The sequence below is a fragment of the Triticum dicoccoides genome, chromosome 2A, assembly GCF_002162155.2.
Source record: "Triticum dicoccoides isolate Atlit2015 ecotype Zavitan chromosome 2A, WEW_v2.0, whole genome shotgun sequence".
Classification (NCBI taxonomy): Eukaryota; Viridiplantae; Streptophyta; class Magnoliopsida; order Poales; family Poaceae; genus Triticum; species Triticum dicoccoides.
Window position 1 is genome coordinate 144,637,404 of NC_041382.1, and position 19,081 is coordinate 144,656,484.

The following is a 19,081-nucleotide window of genomic DNA, read 5'->3' on the forward strand; positions in this document are numbered from 1 at the left end:
CCGCCCCGTCCGCGCTCGTCCAGCCTCGGCCGCGCCCTCTCCGCGGCGCCGCCCCGCCCGCGCACGCGCCCCAACCTCTCGGTCTCACTGATTTGTGGGCCAGAGGGCGGACAGCGGCGGACGGGAGCGGACGAGAGAGGCGAGGAGAGCGTCCGTTTTCTGTCCGTTCGGGAGCATTCTTGAACCAGGTTTGCTCCAGGTTTGAGGCTAGCGGGACAAATAAAAGTGTCCAAAAGACAACTCTGTTCGTTTGGATATTACCGCTGGGTCGTATTTTACCCCAAACGGACAAAAACGGATCGGATGGGTCACGCGGTGGAGTTGGCCTAAGTACAAACTAGCTAGCTTGCTTGAGTTTGGAGGGAAGAAATCAACGAACGCTCTACTACTGGCAGAGGTTGTTACTGTACTGTTGTAAGTTTGCTGCCGCAGAAAGTTACTGGTATACGCCATGGCCCATGGCGACAGCAGCAAGCTAGCAGACCGGGACGGTGTGGTGCCGCTTGCGCACGTCTCGGCTGAATCCCTCGCGTCGTCGTCTACCCGGCTCCCCTGCGCGCGCGCGCCTGCGCGCGTCTGGATCGGTGGATCTTGGCGTTGGGACTTATTGTGTGTGTGTGTGTGGCGGCGACACACGGAGGACCACCGGAGTCCGCAGCGCCATGCATGAGAGTGCTCGCTGTTGCAGCCATGCTTCTTCTTGATTGGCCTAAAACCAGTCACCTGTCGGTGGACGACGGGTTTATTTCCCTTTTAGAAAAAAAAGAAAAAAAAATCGGTGGACGACGGGTGGCGTGCTATATTACTGGTCGATTACACAAGCTCGATTGAGCAGTAACGCCTGTGTACCACCTTTCTTTTTTTTTTTTCAAAAATCTTTCGATCTAGTTTTCATCAACTGTCAAGGTAGTACAAAAAACAACAGAAGTAAAAAATTATATTCAGGTCCGTAGACCACTTAACAACGACCACAAGCACTGCAATGTGCCTCTCGCACTGAAGCGGGACAAACCTTATTGTAGTAGACAATCGGAAAATCGCCGTGCTAATGCGCTACGGGATCAGCACACCAAAACCGCAATCGCCGTTGATGAAGAGAAGCGTAAGTCGAAAGGATCCAACAAATAGACACATGACCATTGACGAATGAAGAGCGGATCCATATGGATCCATCGAAGACAAGCACTGAACGAATACCACAAGATCCGCCGGAGACAAACCTCCACATGCCCTCCAACAATGCAAGAAGCACCGCCGGAATAAGGGCTAGACGGGAAGAACCTTAATCCATCTACATAGAGCCATCACTGCCTCGTCTCCGAGCACGATACAAACCCTAACAAAACCTAGAAAAACACCTTATCACTGTGATAGTATCTCGGCACCGATGCGAGGTTAATGAACCTACCTCGTGTTAGCTAGTAGGCTCGAAGCCGTTCCCCACGCTCCAGCAAATGATCAGCCAGCTGACACTGCATCACCGCTAACACCGTGTCACTCGAATTTGGAGCGAGCCTTTTCGTTGAAAGCGCATTAAACTCCATCAGCTGGCCGTACGTAAGGCTGGTCACAATGGGGAGGAACTTAGGAGTAATATCACACACTTCAATACAACTTTGCTTATGTGTCACATATTTAATAAAGAGAGAGGTGCTTGTAGTAACTAGCTAAGTTACCGGAACATCACACACTCTAAGAAACAATGAGTCTATAACCTAATAAATACATTGTTGCATGACACTACATAGATGTTCCTACCCACTGTGGAGGTAGTAACATGGTCTAAGAAAGTGTGTAAGTTATTAAACTATGTTTTTACCCATTGTGACCAGACTAACATGCTGCCTCGTAATAACTGTCCTGTCCAAACACGCTTTCGGATCCATCCATCCATCTTCAGATCTCCTCATCTCTGTTGGATGGCGGGAACCGAGAGTTTTGCCAAAGGCAGAGCTTTTAACCCAGCCATGCAGGAGTCCAGGCCAAGGGGCCCCAGGCGCAGGCGGCAGTAAAAGCGATCACCGATTCACCGTGACATACATCTGCCGATGGATCCACGTCCACAGAGCGTGCGTGCGTGCGTGCGTGCGTGCACGGAGAAGTAAGTACGCTGGTACACCGCACAGGTTCCGCCTGCCTCCCTCCCCGTCATGCATCGTCACGCCAAAAGCGCGGAGAGGATTTACCTCTTGGGGTAAATACACGGCGTCACTGTCACGTACGCACGCACTTGCGGATCCGGCCAGACCTGAGGTATATCGTATGGCGGCTGTACGTACGTATACGTGTACGTATCCCAGTCGCACTGACGTACGTATACGTATGGGAGCAGGCGCCAGGCAGAGGTCGTGCCCGCGGGGGGCCGGCCCGTCGTTCTCCCGTCATCCCTCGCCGTGGTTTGGCAGCGAAGCGCGGCACGGCCGACCGGCCACGCCCCACCGGTGAGCTGTCGATCCACCCGTTCTATTCTATCCGCGGAGGCCGGCCAGCAGGAACCTAACGACATCACCCAATGGGGAGTACGCCACGTACGTTGCGTGTCCAGCGCCCGGAGCCAGGCACGGTACACGGTCGGCGCGCGCGTGCCGGTGGTTGCACGTACGCTCTGGCCCGGCGCCCGCGTCGTCACGGGCATTTAACGCCGCCCCGCCGGCCGGCGTCGTGCTCCGGCTCCGTCTCCGGCTCGACGAAAACTCCAGTGCGGACTGACACAGATCACATGCCGGCGGAACCGGCTCGCGCGCACCGCCTCTGCAATATGGGTCCTCAAACTGCTAGTCCCAAACTTGGTGTGAAGTTGCGCTCACATGGGCTTGTGATGGACGCGCGCGCGCGCGCAGGACCAGAGACACGGCTTGACCCACCCCAGCACCCCATGCCCCCCACCCCCTCCCTCCTCGGCTCCTCCCTCTCTTATTTCACGCGCCTCCCTCTTAAAATCCCCGAGCCCCCCCTCGCTCCCTCTTCCCTCCATCCATCCAACCCGTCCTCTCCCCTCACCAGGTCACGAGAACCGAGCCAGCCTCTGCATGTTCTATCTGAGCGAGTGACGCCGCAATCATCATCATAAGTAGTAACATTCCTCCGCCGAACTCACAACGCCCATCCCAAGAGCCTGCAACACTTCTATATCTGCACCTGCATCCATCCACACACCGCTGCCTCTTCTTCTCCTGCTGGTTTCAGAACCTTCTCCTGCTTTTGCTATCTCCGGCAGGGTGCCGCTGCCGCACGGTGAGCGTGCGTGTGGCCTGCTGTGAGCGGTGAATGTGCGGCGGCCGTCTCGTTTGGGCCGGCGTTTGATCGGTTTGGAAGCGTCGGGGGATGCCGGCGGCGAGGAGGGTGCTCAACGCCTTGGCCGACGACATGCCGGAGTTCGACCGCCGCCAGATGGGCTGCATGGCCGGCATATTCCAGATCTTCGACCGCCAGCGGATGCTCACCGCGCGTCGCGCCGGCGCCGGCGCCGGTGCCGGCTCCGGCGGGCGGCAGCCGCAGCAGAAGAGACTGCCCGCAGGTAACCCCGGCACCTACCTCACCATCTCCATCGTTGGCTTTCCTGCCACCTTGTGTCCATTCCATTCACATTCACACTGCCATCGAGCTCTGGCGTAATCTTCTTCTTGCTTACGGTTTCATCATCTTCGGTTTAATTAGCGGATAGTCTCCGGCTTTTTAATCGCTCTCTGAATCGCGCGCTGCAACTCGTTCTGCCATCGTTGACCAGATGCCAGAAAGCCATCAAGTGGTTTTTCCTTTGTCAGAGAGATTGCTTGCTGTGTTCGCTGAACACAAGTCCTTTCAGACTGCCATCCAGAGTTGGGTAACATGGACAGTTGTTGATAGGTTCAGAAAAAAACAACAACCAAAATGGTTAGTAAATAAAACGGTACGACAATGGTAGAAACTTTCTTTCTTGCAAAAAGCACGGTAGATTCCCAAAGTTTAGGCCGGAAAACAAGTTTCTAAAATCCTGATTTTATTTCAAGCATTTTTGCTGACAAGAGACAAAAGGCCAAAGCTCAAAAAGTTTGCTGCTAGAACTGCAAGGAGAACATCTAGAGCTGCAGCAGTACATAAACAGCAAAGAAGAATCTGATGAGTCTGATCTCAAAAGCGTTTCATTAGAAATAAGAATGTTCAGTGACAGCGCCTAACCACTTTTAGCACTATATGAGCCGGGCATTGACATGGTGACAGGCGATTATGTGTGTTATTGTATCCAGAAGTAGCATTACTATTTTCAGTGAAGAGGACAGCCCAACAGTTGATTACTGAATTTCTTTTCTAATTGAACTGAAGAGGACAGCTGAACTTTTGATTTAAGAAAACATTCTTGAGATGGTAGATTAATCAAAGATGATAGGTTAACAGCTGAGTATATTTTTTCTTCTCATGTTACAATAATGGTGAATAGAAACAAAAAGGCATCACCTTTTATCCCATCACAAATCCATCCATTTTATTATTATTACCATGATAGGATCATAAAGTGCTCTGTTTTCTCTGTTTTAAAATTTAGACCACTATTCTAATGTCCTTTCATTTTTGTCCAGGCCGTACTCCACCAGAAAGCAGCAGCAATGTTCCAGTGAAGAGCTCAAGTACCCCCAAAATCATTCTGGTGATTCCCCAATCTGGAGTAAATCAACTTAATTTTATTGGCAGGAAAACCAAGGAGAGGACCTGACCTTTCGGTTTATTTTGCAGGAGAAAACACTCAGCAAAAGCATGACCGAGAACAGTAGCCTCTCAATAGAGTCATCAAGAGCTTCTTGTTCTTCCTCTTCATGCTCCTCTTTCTCGTCGATCGACGGCAGCAAATCAGCTCAACAGGAGCTACCGTACATCAACGAAGAACTCTTTCCGCAGAGGCCACCGAAGAGCTCACCAAGTCTGCAGGGCGCTGACATGGACACCAAGACCGCACAGCCGAACGTCGGTTTCAGAGACATCGTCAAGGACTCCATCAACCGGGACTCGGGAGGGTTAACTGTCATGACCACAGCGAATGGAGCAAGAAGGAACGCGCAGTACAAGGACTCGCCAAGGCCATTGCTGCTCTCCAAATCGATGGACGGAACCTACGTCATCAGCATCGACAGGACCACCAAGGCCGTCCCCGCAAACGTCGTCGAGTCCAGTAGGCGTTTCCCGGAGCAGTCGCGCTTCTCATGCGACGACCGGCGGCTCCTGTGGCCGGCTGAAACCCAAGAAGCCAAGAAGCCTTCTTCCACAAGGGCCAAAGAGCTTCCTAGGCTGTCCTTGGACAGCAGGAAAGAGTCTCTGAGCCCAAGTTCACGTCTGAAGAGCTGCAGTTACAGGAGAACCGATGACTCTCTCCTGGACACTCTGAAGCCTCAAGACTCCCCGGGCCACAGGCGTTCCAACAGTGTCATCGCCAAGCTCATGGGGTTGGAAGAAGCACCAGATGCTATGGGGATGCTGGTCGCTGATAGCTACGAGCCTGCAAGATCACCAAGAACAGCAGCACAAGCCACACGGAGCGAGCGTCCATCGCGTTCGCCCAGGAGAGATTGCCAGGATGCGTGTGGTTCCCTGCCGAAAAACGAGCCTTCAGCACTGAAAACAAGACCTCCTCCAAGGATTCTCACTGAAGCTGCTCCCTGGAGGCAGCAGGAGAGAGGCGTCAGCGTCACCAACAGCAAGGCTTCACAATGCCGAGACGCTAAGGTGAGGCCAAGAACCCCATCTCTCTATGCCGATATAGAGAGAAGGCTTGGTGGGCTCGAGTTCTCGGAGTGCAACAAAGACTTCAGAGCTCTCAGAATTCTGGGTGTGTTCCATGCAAAGGATGCTAAGCACCAGAACAACGATGGTGATGCCGCATCAGTGGCTTCTCAGAGCCAAGAAGAGGATTCAGCCACCACCAGTTCCAGAAGCTTCCAGTCTCCCATTGTAGTCATGAAGTTATCAAGAACCACCGAGAAGCCTGCGGTCTCAGTTGCTCCCCTTGCAGGGCTGAGAGGCCTCAGGAAGCTGCAGCCCAGAGATTCATCCTTCACTGACAAGAGCGAAGCCAGCACAAATGAGAAGATCCATTCTCGCGTTGCAAGGGCTCAATCCAAGTCTGACGAACCTGCCAGCAGAGCGAGCTCGCCAAGGCCTACAGGGTCATCAAGCCCCAGGTTAGTGCAGAGGAAGGCAGAGTCGGAGAGGAGGTCTCGTCCCCCGGTCTCACCAAAGTCTCCAAGCAAGAAGTCAAATGAAGCAGCATCCCCAAGAGGAAGAACAAGATCAAAGCCTTCTCAAGTGAGGAGCAACCGTGACAATGAGGCCTCGCAGAGTCCAGGAAGAAGGATCAGCTTGGCGAAGCAGATTGACGTCAGTATAATGGATTGTCAAAGTCCTCTGGTTGCCAGATCATCATTCGTCGACCCAAAAACACCGAGCCAAAAGGTACAGATAAATAGATATATAATCATATAGTATGAAAGAAACCAGCCAGCTCTAAGTATTTTTTTCTTCATATGCTCATTGTTAACACTAACTAACGGAACTTCTCATTTTCTTCAGAGCCCTTCTTCAATCCTGGGTTCAGATCACAAGATCCATTCACTGGAGAACGCCCTGAGCCCCGTGTCGGTCCTTGACACATCCTTCTACCATAAAAGTATCTCAGATTCATTCAAAGGTGAGAAGTTGATCTAGCATTTTTCCTGCATATTCATTTGCAATGACATATAATAGATAAACCACCAATTTGTTAGTAATAATCGATAGCCACCAGCTGTAAGATCAATGGCATAATAGGTCCTACTATTTGGTCCCATTCAATTCAGAAGCACACAGTGCTATGCAAAGGACAAACATAGTTAGCTGTAAGCATACCAATGCCGCTAGTGACAGATAATCTGCATTTAAGGCTACCAGAGGCAGCTCGTGGTCCTGCGAGTGGGAGTGGGAGGGGGAGGAACCACATCATATTGATAGTTGCATCTGATGTGCTGGTGCTGAACAGTGCTATTTTCGCAAGCCCCACATGTTGCACTCGCTCATGCAGCAGCATGATGCATGTCCTCTGGTGTCTATGCATTGCTAGTGTAGATGTGCCCACCAGTGTCCCCTTTATAGATGCACCTAGTGTGTGTGGTTCAGTGAATCATGTAGACAGAGCAGTACAGTGAATTCATATCTCCAGTCTGATCCATGTACATGTCTGTTTCAGTTTAACTGTCTGTAGCAGATTCAGTATTTCTGTCTGGTACATTATTTTTTTCTGTGGTTGTGTCAAGCATTGGTTCCTTAATATGTGTACATCCTTTTTCTGATTGTTCAGATGGCGAGACGCATACCTCAGACGAATGCTGGAATTCAAACAGCCTGCCGGACACGCCGCAGTCGAAGACGAGCAGTGAAGTCAGCCAGATCAAACCAGAAAACCTGGAGGCGCTCATTCAGAAACTTGAACAATTGCAATCGATGAACGATGAAGCTGCAAACTCCAAAGATCACCAGTATATCTACGAGATACTCTTAGCATCTGGTCTTCTGCACAAGGAACTTAGCTTCGCAGCGATGCCTGCACAACTTTCGCCATCCAGCTGCCCGATCAATCCAGAGCTCTTCCTCATTCTAGAGCAAACAAAGCCGCACTTCATTTCAGCGATTCAGGCTGTTACCGGAGCTAAGAAGAGTTCTGACCCTAACATGGAGAAGCTTCATCGCAGAATTGTGTTCGATCTGGTAAATGAAATTATAGCTCAGAAGATGAACATCTATAGCTCTGCAAGTGGAACGGCGAAACTTCTTCGGTCAAGGAAGTTAAGTGGGTGGCGTCTTTTCAAGGAATTGTGCACAGAGGTCGACAGGCTCTTATCCGAGAGCTCGGCAGCGAAATGCTCCGAAGAGGATGAGGATGAAAACATACCATTATCTGAGGATGCATTGTATGAGATGAAAGATTGGGGTAGCCCTGAAGGTGAGCTACAAGGCATGGTTTTGGACATTGAAAGATCCATCTTCCGGGACCTCATTGACGAGGTCATAGGTTGCGAGGCTACAGAGAGGATGCAAGCTGGACAATGGAAACTGCGTAGGCAGCTGTCTTTCAGTAGTATAAACTGAATACGACTGGCGATAGTCGTTGTTTCCATTAGGAGGCTTAGCCACTAGTATAAATGTAACCCTTTGTATTTTTCTGAAAACTGAATTATATAGAAGAAATATAATTATTCCTGGAACACTGGTCTCACTGACATTGACGCTAGTGGAAGCAAGCAGTTGAATATCAGTTATGCAGTTACAGAAAGTCTTAATTTTTAGTAGATGTTACAGTACTTACTTTGATCAGAATCAGATCATGTTCCATTTCTTGATTGCACAACTACTGTTTGTTCCATAATACGCGATCACACGAAGCAACCATTTTGGCTCCTGTATGCCAGGAAGATCGCACACTGTTATACTACTAGATAACAAGATGTTTCCTGCCAGATGGGTGTGATAACGCCCACTAGAAGTTTCAGGCCTGCAGTTAGCTCCCAAAACTGTTTGCACATCACAAAGGAAATTCTACGGCAGCCCTACCCCGACACTCGCACGAGGATGGTGTCCCTTGAACCGATCATCGTCTCACAGTAAAATAATTGATGCATTTTATATGGATATAAATGAACATCCATAGGTTGGAATTTATGCCATGTACAGGCGAAAATCAGGCCTCCACCTCGGCGCAACGACACGTCGTCGAGCTCTCAACAAGAGAACTGTACCACGGTCAGTGCCCGATCATCCAGGACACCGGACTCATCACACATGATGCAGGATGTTAATTGATTTGTACTACCGGCTAGGGAGGAATGAACAGGAGAGGGCACCGGACACATGGCGCGGTTTCATCGGCAACAGCTAGGGGAATGCACGGGAGGGGGCAGGCATTTCTTGGAGAGGACAAGGCGAAGGCGTACCTTGGGGGGGCCGGCCGCGGCGGGCGGAGCTCCGGGGCCGCGGTGATCATTCTGGGCAGGCAAGGGGAATTTGGCACTGTAAAGATTTCAACGCCACTGTTGGAGAGGTCAAGAGGCTGATCATGGCGACGCACGTGGAACCGCGTCATCGCGGCGGCCGTACCGGGGCCTGCCCTGGTGGAGGTCGATGCCTTCCGGGCTTGGAACCGCACATGGAATGCCACTCGCTCGGTCGTCTGGAACAGGAAACCGGCACTGGTGGTGGTCGATTGATGTGGAGCACGCCGTCCCGCTGCCCTGGGCGATATGCACACCTCGCGTAGGCATTGCGTCGAGCACGTGGTGGGCGTCCGCGCCGGCGAGCCCGTCGCTCCGCGCCGCGGCGAGCTAGATAGCCCCGTAGATCTCTGGAGCAGAACGCTGGCGTCCAAGGCACGCGAGCTATCCAACCTAAGAATCACAGACCCGTTGAACACGGTGAGAGCATCTACTCACATCAGTCATCAGCTAGAAAACATAGACCCATATGCACTGCTCCTCCATCTTTCCTCCAGGCAGCCACACCCAAGTACCCACTTTCAAAACGGTGTGCAGAAATTCTGGACTCAACAGGCAGCCGCATATATACAAACACTGAACAGGTAGCAGTTCACAACTTGCGTGCAAAAAGAACAGACAAGGCGTTGCATTAAACATTAAACATCAGTGACAACACCACTCAAATCAAAGGGAAAGGGGCTAAGAGGAGTGACGCAGCAGATGACAGTCGGTTTTCAGGAAGCAGAAAAATACAGTGTCAAAACTGAACTCTCCAGGCGAGTCGTCCTAGGCGTTCTGATAGTGGCGCAGCTTGTACAGCAACACTTTTCCACCGGCGTGTCCGACAGAGAGGAACCCGCTGCCCGGGCTGAAGTCCAGGCACCGGGGGTACTGGAGGCCGAACCGAGGCCCTAGCCAGTTCTGGAACACGGTGAGAGACGGGACGTGCACGAGCCTCATCCCGTTCCGCTCCTTCCCTGAGCTTATCACCAGGACCTGGGCGTCGTGGTTGAACTTCATTTGACCGATCTCGGTCGTGAGGTTCTGGATTGTCTTCAGCGGCTTCCCCTTCCCGCCGAGGAACTCGTCCCTGCTGTACACGTTCACGATGCCGCTGCTGGAGCCCGTGGCGAAATAGGAGCTGTCCTGCGAGGTGCAGAGAGAAAGGCCTGTCAGGGAGCCCTCGTCGGTAGCCTAGTGCATACATTTCCCCGTTCTAAGATTCCAGTGGTAAACATGGCCATCCCGGCCACTGCTTAGTAACTGATTCCCACCATCCGCAAAAGCCAATGAATGCACATTTCCGTTCATCTTCAAGGTCCCAATGAGCTGCTTTGTTTTGGAAGATATCAAAAGAATGTACCCCTCGTAAATGCAATGGTTTCTGAATCAGGTGATATACTGATATCTCAAAGTTTTCCAGGCTTTTCTAATCACGTCCGGTCAAGGGTCCAATCTTACTAACAGCAGCTTTCACCAAATCAAATGAGTAGACGAATTTCCTCCTGCCTGAAATGATCACTTCAGAGCCATCAGGTAGAAAGGATGCCTTGTGAACCAGACAATCCTCGATATATTCATATATATGCTCTGGATCTTGGGGTTTCTTTTCCCGTCAATCTGGAAAAATCTCAGATGTTTATCCAGGTCAGCAGCAAGCATCAGCTGTCCATTCCTATGAAACTGCACGGAATTGATAGGACCACTGGATGGCTCCTGCGCATTAGCATCAACAAGCCTTGAGAAGTCCAACATGCCAGGAAGAAGCTTAGCAGTACCCCTGACAACAAGCTCATCGTCGTTTCGAAGAATATTGTCGACTCCGCTGTCCTCATCGGATTCACCGTCGTACATCCCAGGACGAAGAGATTTACGGTCCATATCTGCCCAGCCGGTAAAGGGGTTCAACTTGGCATGGTGACCACGCAACCTAGCTTCATACTCTCTGCCCGAGATCACACGCTCATCAGCCTCCTTTCTCAACTTCATCAACTTCACTGCCGAAATCCTCCTCATAAACAGGCAAGTCATCCTCATCGTTACCGGCAGACTGATCCATGAAGAACAAAGGACCATCCCTGTCATGATCCGACACCGCAGCCCCAAGCTCAGTGCCAAACTCCAGTGGCGCATAGATCGGCCCAAACAGTGAACTCTCCAGCTGCCTCATCTCCTCCGCCTCTTGATTCTGCTTGGCTTCCAACGCCTTGGCCTTCCTTTTCTTCAAACCCTTATTGTGATCCTCCTTAGCCCTCTTTTGCTTCCTATCCTTACTGTGTCTCTCTGTCTTGGGTTTCCTTACCAGCCTCTGCATCAAAAGCAACGGGTGCCTCATCGCCATCATCATCGACTCCACTTGTCTCCATTCGGCGCTTCCAGGGCGCATTCTGGGATAGCAAGCTCATCCTGACCCAAGGAACAGCCTGCTAAATAACATCAATAAATGAGACCATGCTAATCCACAAATGTACAAAGCTTCTACTAATTTTGCAAGTTAGGGTAGTGAGGCCTATGACCCCAGCCAAAATGGTGACCACCGGCACACAATTTGGAGGCTCATCAGTTTGGGCTTAATCATTCATATCAGTGTGTGACTAATTTTTGGAACGAATCGCTGTATGACTAATAAAAGCTCATACCTCGAACACCGATGTCCAGTTGTCCACTGCTGCGGACGGGGTGGCGACAGCAGGTCAGCAGGGACGCGACGCCGCGACGAGATAGAACAGGGTTGGCGGCGATGTAAGCGACGCGCGCGAGAGGTGTGAGGCGTCGGCGGCGGCGCTAAGCTAACGGCTGCGGCGGCGGATTGGAGGAGCTTGGATGCAGGCCAGAGCACGAGGTAGGCCACCCAGGAGAGAAGAAGAGGACGTACGGGCTTGGTGGTGGAGAAGCGACTGCGGAGCACGCGGAGGGTCAGGTGGAGGGCTGCCGCGCCGCCGTCAAGAGTGAGGGAGGGGAGCGCCGCCGCCGCCGCGCCGCCAGGATAGGAGGGTTCTTCTAGAAGAAAAAGAAAAAAACAAAGACTAGCAACATCGGGGTCGGAGCAACAAAAGGTCGGTCGGACTCGTGGGTCGGACCGACGGAGCCCAGCCGCAGCCCGAGCGTGCTGCGATCGGGTCCGGTCCGAGTCCGACCGCAAGCTGCCGAGTGAGGGCCCAGAAGCCAGTGAGACGCAGCGGGAACATTCGCGACCCGTCCCCCACCCCCCAAAACCCTTCCCGTTATAAACCCCCTCCGACTCCTGCTCCTTCCTTTCCTCTCTCTCTCTCTCTCTCTCGCTCCGCCTCCTCGATCGAGTCCAGTCCAACTGCCCCGCCCGCCCGCCACCCGCGCCGCCCAGCCGCTCCGCTAGGGTTCGCCCGCCCTCCCGTGGCTGTCCGCGGCGGCGGCGGCCCGTGCTCCGTCCGGAAGGTAGCGCCCCTCTCCCTCTCCCCGCGCGCGCGTCTCGATCTCTCCCGTTTTACGCTTTTCCGTTCCGTTCCGCCGGCTCTCGGCTCGCCCGGTGCGCGCTCGTCCTCCCTCCTCGTCGTGCCGCGGCTCGAGGGATCCCGTGGGCCTCGTCGGTCTGCGCGGGGGGTAGGGTTTGGCGCGGTGTAATGCTGCCGGTCTGGGCGGGTTCCGGGTTTAAACCGCGTCGTCTGGGGATTAGCACCGGGCTGTTCTGGGTTGTTTGTTGGATGTAAATTGGTGTCGGAGCGGCTACGGACAAGCTTTCTTGTGGCTTGTGCGCTTGGGTGAAGGAAAGGGACTCCCTTTGACGACAGAATTGACGTATTGTGTGGGTTGCTGGCTGGCTGGGGTTCACGTAATGATGTTTTGTGTGAAAATGCCATCTTTTTTTGTCCATACTCTCAATCGCTATTAAACTGATGTTGTCCGTTGACTGGTTTGGAGTATCAGGACACGGTGTGCGAAAATGTCATCTAATGTATTTTGTTGCTGTGGTCATTAGATATAGATAGCTTATGTGTCTTTTGTGGTTTCAGAATTTTGGTGGGAGTGCTCCATCATGGCACCGAGCTGCAGAGACATTTAGTATTGCTTTTGCCTCGTGGAACATTCTTTGTTTGCATTGCAATTGGCTTACGTGCATCAGGTCTGGTGGATGGTTCGACGTGTAGTTTGTTCATTTTGTTATCTAGTTTACTGTTTCAGTTCTGAAAGTTCAATCATTTTCCTGTTGTGAGTTGTTTTTTCCTATATGGATGCTACTCTGAACGGTAGTCGATTTTCTTTGCTTAAAGAGGTTGTAGCTGGCTTTTCTGATGATTTGATTTATTTCCAATGTTGATATGCTCAGGTTGAGTCTGCTGAATAAATGGTTATTGTTTTGTGTGATGATTGGGAGAAATTGGGAAAACAATCATGAGCTCAAGTTCCAAACGCTGTATCCAATTTTTCTCAATCTGATAGTTATTGTCATTGGCTATATCTGGGATCTGATAGTTATTGGCATTGTTCCAAGTTCTTATTTTACGCTTTCCCTGCAATCAACTTGGCTTGCTCGGTGCACGCTTGTCCTTGTCGTGGCGTCGTGGCGTGGCTTTTGTGGGTTTTGTCGGTCGATGCGGGGGTCGGGTTTGGTGGGTTTAAAACTGTGTTTCTGTGAATTAACAACGGATTATTCTGGGTGGGTTCTTTAATAAATTGGTCTCGTAGCAGTTTGGACAGGCTTTCATGTTGTTTACTTGCTTTGGTGAAGGAAAGGACCTCCTTTTGACGAAAAATTTGATGTATTGTATGGGTTGCCGGCTGGGGTTTACGTAATGGTGTTTGTTGTGTGAAATTGTCACCTTCATTTATCTAGACAGACTAGATTCTCAGTCACTATTAAACTAATGTTGTCTGTTGACTGGTTTGGAGTATTAACAGCCTAGCACTGCTAATGGAATGCAATTTTTGCTGTGGTCATTAGATAGGTAACTTATGAGTCTTGTAAGTTCTCAGATTTTGGTGGGGGTGTTTCATGGCACTGCTGCAGACATTTGGTATTGCTTTTGCCTCGTGGAACATGATTTTTGCAATGCAATAGGCTTATGTGCAGCTGGTATAGTGGGTGGTTTGATGTATAGTTTGTTCATTTTGTTAGCTAGTTTACCATTTCAATTCTGAAATTTCAATCATTTTCTTATTGTGAGTTGGTTTTTGTATATGAACGTCAATTTTCCTTTGCAGAAAGCAATTAAAGCTAGCTTTTGTGATGGTTTTCTAATGTTGATAAGCTTAGGTCGAGTCTGCTGAATAAATTTTATTGTTTTATGTGATGATTGGGAGAAATTTGGGGGACAATTATGAGTTCAAATGCCAATTGTTGTATCTGAAATTTCTCAATCTGATAGTTATTGTCATTGTGCTATATTTGTACCAATTGTCTGTGGCTACAGTGATATATGTGATACATGCTATGTAAATTGTGCCATTAATTCATGATGGACAAAGACCACTGTGATACAGAGTTGATAGTTATTTGCCAATGGTTTAGGTGTTTGGAAACTGTAGGACCTTATAGATGGTTGCTCAGCCAATCACTGTATTTTCTTTTGAGGCAACAGTTTGTTTTCCTGCAACAATGTTTACAATTTACTGTGAACCTTTCTGATTAACTATAGTTTTTGAATAGCTACAAACTTTTTATGCTGCTCGATCGTCACACAATATTCATTCGTCTCAAAACATTAGATACTAAGCAGTGTCATATATTGTGCAGCAATGTCTACACCAACCGGGAATTTCGTACGTCCTTTTCATCCGGATGTGGTACTGTTTTTCTCCATCTTATTTATTATTAATCTAGAATAATAGCAGTATTGCTAAACATGATTGGTCTTGCTGACAGATTGGGAATGCGTTTGCTCAACAATACTACAGAGTTTTGAGTTCGTCACCAGAGCATGTCCATAAGTTCTATCATGATGAAAGTATCCTTGGTCGACCAGATTCTGATGGTCCATTGACATCTATAACCACTACATACGTAAGTTCTCTGCAGTACAGCAGTAGTATTCTATGATCTTACTATTATGTATAAGGTGTATAGATTAAACGTGATTAGGTGGAAACTAGAATTCAGGGCACACGTTCACTTATTTTATGCCAGAGCTTGTTTTCGCCGATGCTATTGATGGACTTCACTTCTACGATTTGCCACTTAGAATAAGAATAGCTTGAGGACAAATAACAGCTAGTTTGTTTAAGGGTAGATTTTGCTAGCATGTTGTGATCATCAGGCTGCTTTGGCGTGGTAATTCACAACGGGATACTACTTCCATGTTCTCATGTGGTCTCCTACGCAGAGTGCTTTTTTTACTGTAAATTCGGCAGGTAGTAGTAGCGGTAGTGGTGGTATTTGTGCAGTTAATCAAATCTATAGGCCACACGTATTGATGAAAGTTGGTTGATTAGCTAAAGGGCGTGCATGCCAATATGTTCTGTAGGTAATGTTTCTCCACTACTATTATTAAGGATAATCCATGTAATATCATTTGCCTGCAGTAAGTATAGTTTTTCCAGCATCTCTTATTTAATTTGTCTAATATGTATTGTATAATCAGCTACATGGTCATATTACTTTATACATGTTACTTGTTTATCCATGTCTAGTGACCTGATTTGTTATAACTGACTTGTTTCATGTGCTTGACCAGGCTATCAATCAACACTTCTTATCTACAGATATGAAGGGCTGTTTGATACAGTTGGATAATGTAGATACTCAGCCATCCCACGGTGGTGGTGTGCTCATTTTGGTTATTGGATCTCTTACCATGCTTGATACTGTGAAGCATAGATTTGTTCAGTCATTCTTCCTTGCTCCACAAGAAAATGGAGGCTATTTTGTTTTGAATGATGTGCTTCGAGCTGTGCCGGAGATGCCATTGGCTGAGACAAATGAAGCTTTAGTTGACCATGTTGATGGAAACACTCAGATTGCTCCATTTCCAGCTGAACCAGGTAATGGAATTTCATCTTTGAACTGATCGTTTCATAGCTTGCTGACATTTCAATATTTGACCAGAAACATCTGTCAACGAGAGCATGGACCCAGAGCTTCCATCTGCAGGGAATATTTCCACCAATGGTGAAGTCATAAATCCATCTGCAGAGACGATTCCTGTGGATGCTGAAGTCATAAATCCATCGGCAGAGAATATTTCCATCAGTGATGAAGTCGTGGAGCCATCTGTAGAGAGTATTTCTAGCAAGGAGAAAGTCATAAATTCATTTGGAAATGAAAATTCTCAAATTAAGAATGATGCTATTAAGATACCTGAGGTAGCACCTACTCCTGCTTCAGCTCAGAAGGATGTTATTAAGAAGACTTATGCATCGATTGTAAGTTTCCTCTTGTTTTCCTGCACTTTCCCCCACTAATTGTACTGCCAGAATTGAGTGAGTTTTGAATGTGGAATAATAATTAACTCGATGTTCTATGCTCGCTTACTGGCTTCTGTGACTTGCATTATAGGTTAAGGCCACAAATGAGAGTATACCGCCAGCACCCATTACCAAACCCAAACCCAAACCCAAACCTAGACCAAATCCAACAGTAAAGAGAGCTGAAAATGTGGAGAAATCTTCGTCTGTTCCTGCAAAAACTACGCATGCAGCAGTTACTGTGCCTCCAAATGACCAAAATATTTCTGATGGTTGGTGCTTGGTGCTTTCTCCATCTGTTTTGTAGAAAATTGAAGCACATATCTTTGTTGGACTGAACTATAACACTATCTTGTTCTGCAGACCAAGGGTATTCAATCTTTGTGAAGAACTTGCCTTGGAATGCAACTATTGAAATGGTTGAGGCTGAGTTCAGTAAGTTTGGTTCAATCAAGCCTCGTGGTATACAAGTTGTACACCGTCAGGTTAGTTAATATTGTATGAATGTAGGTTTGGTTTCCATGAAACATATGCTTGCTAACATTAGTTTTGCATTGCAGATTGATCGGTTCTGCTTTGGCTTTGTTGAATTTGAGTCTGAAAAATCAATGAATGCAGCAATCGAGGTTTGTTCTCCCAGTTGATTTTGTCAGCTCACGTTATTACTTCACAAGTTAAATTTAGCTACGCTGCTGCATTCTGTTTCAGTTTATGCAACTTTAAATTAGCTGGAGCACATTTAGCTACATTCTCTAAAATAGTGGAGGGCTAATTGTAACTTGGCCTACTACTTGTCCATCGTTTCAGCATTTTAAGTATCTGCACGATGTTGCAAGAGCTCTATAACTAATACTCGTTCTGACTTTTATTAGGCATTTAAAGTTCGTTTTGGCTCGTATGTGTCTTACGTCGAGGAGAAACGAACTCCAAAACGAGGTGAGCGGCATTATGATATCTGCTCATCATATATGCAACTAAAATAGAATGATTTCTTCCATAGTTTTAGTCCACCTTTCACAGGTGGACATGTCATATGCAACCGTTGGCGTGTCCTTGCTTTCCATCTAAAAAGAAGTCCTTACTCTCAAAAAATTAAAATGCACAACTTTGTACTAAATCAGCAACACTTAATTTCGAACAGAGGGAGTATAAGATAGCGCTGGATGGTTAGAAACCAATTAAATTGCAATTTGTTTTCCTCCCCATCTCCGATTAAGTTATGCTGCTGATAACTGATCCATGTGTACTGTAAATGCTGCGTCCTTTGTATATTTGTTTTAGTTTAATTCCATCGTTGCAAGTCACATTTTTGCTGCTTTCTAGGCACATGCTTGTATTATAACTTTCAGTTCTTAATTCCCCCAAAAAAACTTTCAGTTGTTAATGGAGTCACCCATAGTGAGTACAATGGCAATGCTCGGGGCAGTCGGGTCCTGCCAGACAGAGGTGGTTACCATTGCGACAACTTCAGGGGACAGGGAGCAGGCTTTGTGAACAATGGCAACTACCGTGATGGCGACAACTTCAGGGGTCAGGGGCCGAGCTTTGGGAACAACAATAACTACCGTGATGGTGAAAACTTCAGAGAGCGGGGAGCGGGCTTTGTTAACAATGGTAACAACTACCGTGATGGCAATAACATGAGGAATGATAACAGAAATCAGAACGAGTACTCAGGCCATGGTCGAGGACCGCAGGGGAATGACTACCGCCAGAATGACTCCCGTCAGAACAGGAATGACTACCGTCAGGACGGGAACGGCTACCGCCAGAATGGAGATGACTACCGCCAGAACAGGGACGGCTACCGTCAGATCGGAGATGGCTTCCGCCAGAACAGGGACGGCTACCGCCAGAACGGAGATGGCTTCCGCCAGAACAGGGACGGCTACCGCCAGAACGGAGATGACTACCGCCAGAATGGGAACGGACACCATCAGCCACGCCCCGTCCATAACGGGAACGGGAATGCGAATGGGAGGCCTGGCCGCTTCAATGGTCCCAAGCAAATAGCCGTTACCGCATAGTGTGTGCAATCCAGCAAAGTAGGAAACTAGACTGTTCGCCCATTGATACTGTTTCGCACCTCACACTCCTTTAGGAATCTCTGAAATCATCTGCATTCTCTCGCATGTTCAACCTGATGATACCTCGTATCGGCTGGTGCCTCTTTTGTGGCTGGTTGCTGCCCGCATTTTCAAATGCTCTGACCTGTAAACATCATGCGGAGATTTTATATAGATGTGGTTTGGTATTTGTGCGAATTCTAAATCATTGACGCCGTTTGGTGTTAGTTTCTGGGGGCTTTAGCACAACTCTTTTATGGCAGGCTGGAACTCGGTCGAGGATGTGTGTTATGTTGAGTTGTTTGTTTCTCTCTTTCAGTTTGTTATCTTTGGTTGGCGTTTCTGAGCTCATGCCCCTTGCAAGCACATTAGTTTCTTCTAAAGTGTTACGTCAGCTAAAAATTTGCTCTTTCACTTACGTTCGCTGTCATGTGTTGCTGGGTATACCTTATGATCCAATCTCGGTTCCTGTAAACATCACTATTCAATCAATAACAACCTGAAGTGTTAGGACAGCCAGTCTTTCAAATGCGTCAGCACAAAACAAAGCATCATTGGTGGCTTGTATCTTGTGAGGTATATCTCCAGGATGGAGGGGGAAATAGTTGCCAGTTACCAACATCATTAATCAAAGATCCAAAGAAATACACGAATGAACTCGAAAAGAGA

At 48.5% G+C, this 19,081-nt stretch overlaps 2 protein-coding genes and 1 pseudogene across 3 annotated transcripts; 2 read left to right on the forward strand and 1 right to left on the reverse strand.

Moving 5' to 3' along the window:
- Positions 1–3,324: 3,324 nt before the first annotated feature.
- Positions 3,325–8,204, forward strand: LOC119353870 (protein LONGIFOLIA 1-like). The gene is made up of 5 exons (XM_037620568.1): positions 3,325–3,517; positions 4,557–4,624; positions 4,711–6,420; positions 6,538–6,655; positions 7,301–8,204. Exons 1-5 carry the CDS (start codon positions 3,325–3,327, stop codon positions 8,086–8,088), a joined length of 2,877 nt encoding a protein of 958 aa, XP_037476465.1. The 3' UTR covers positions 8,089–8,204.
- A 1,307-nt stretch (positions 8,205–9,511) lies between these two features.
- LOC119353872 lies at positions 9,512–12,031 on the reverse strand (annotated as a pseudogene).
- A 214-nt stretch (positions 12,032–12,245) lies between these two features.
- Positions 12,246–18,655, forward strand: LOC119353871 (nuclear transport factor 2-like). Of its 2 annotated transcripts, none has more exons than XM_037620569.1 (10): positions 12,246–12,383; positions 14,680–14,729; positions 14,809–14,946; positions 15,617–15,923; positions 15,988–16,304; positions 16,438–16,618; positions 16,710–16,831; positions 16,907–16,972; positions 17,219–17,282; positions 17,724–18,655. In XM_037620569.1, the coding sequence occupies exons 2-10, from the start codon at positions 14,682–14,684 to the stop codon at positions 18,371–18,373; spliced, it is 1,893 nt and encodes a 630-aa protein (XP_037476466.1). In that variant the 5' UTR covers positions 12,246–12,383; positions 14,680–14,681; the 3' UTR covers positions 18,374–18,655. The 2 variants fall into 2 exon arrangements, with proteins under 2 accessions (XP_037476466.1, XP_037476467.1); XM_037620570.1 differs by lacking the exon at positions 12,246–12,383 and adding an exon at positions 12,973–13,068.
- Positions 18,656–19,081: the final 426 nt, after the last annotated feature.

Coding starts and splice junctions, on each gene's coding strand:
- LOC119353870 (XM_037620568.1), top strand. CDS start 3,325: ATGCCGGCGGCGAGGAGGGTGCTCAACGCCTTGGCCGACGACATGCCG. Junction 3,518..4,556: donor GCAGAAGAGACTGCCCGCAG/GTAACCCCGGCA, acceptor ATTTTTGTCCAG/GCCGTACTCCACCAGAAAGC. Junction 6,421..6,537: donor CAAAAACACCGAGCCAAAAG/GTACAGATAAAT, acceptor CATTTTCTTCAG/AGCCCTTCTTCAATCCTGGG.
- LOC119353871 (XM_037620569.1), top strand. CDS start 14,682: ATGTCTACACCAACCGGGAATTTCGTACGTCCTTTTCATCCGGATGTG. Junction 15,924..15,987: donor TCCATTTCCAGCTGAACCAG/GTAATGGAATTT, acceptor ATATTTGACCAG/AAACATCTGTCAACGAGAGC. Junction 16,305..16,437: donor AGAAGACTTATGCATCGATT/GTAAGTTTCCTC, acceptor CTTGCATTATAG/GTTAAGGCCACAAATGAGAG.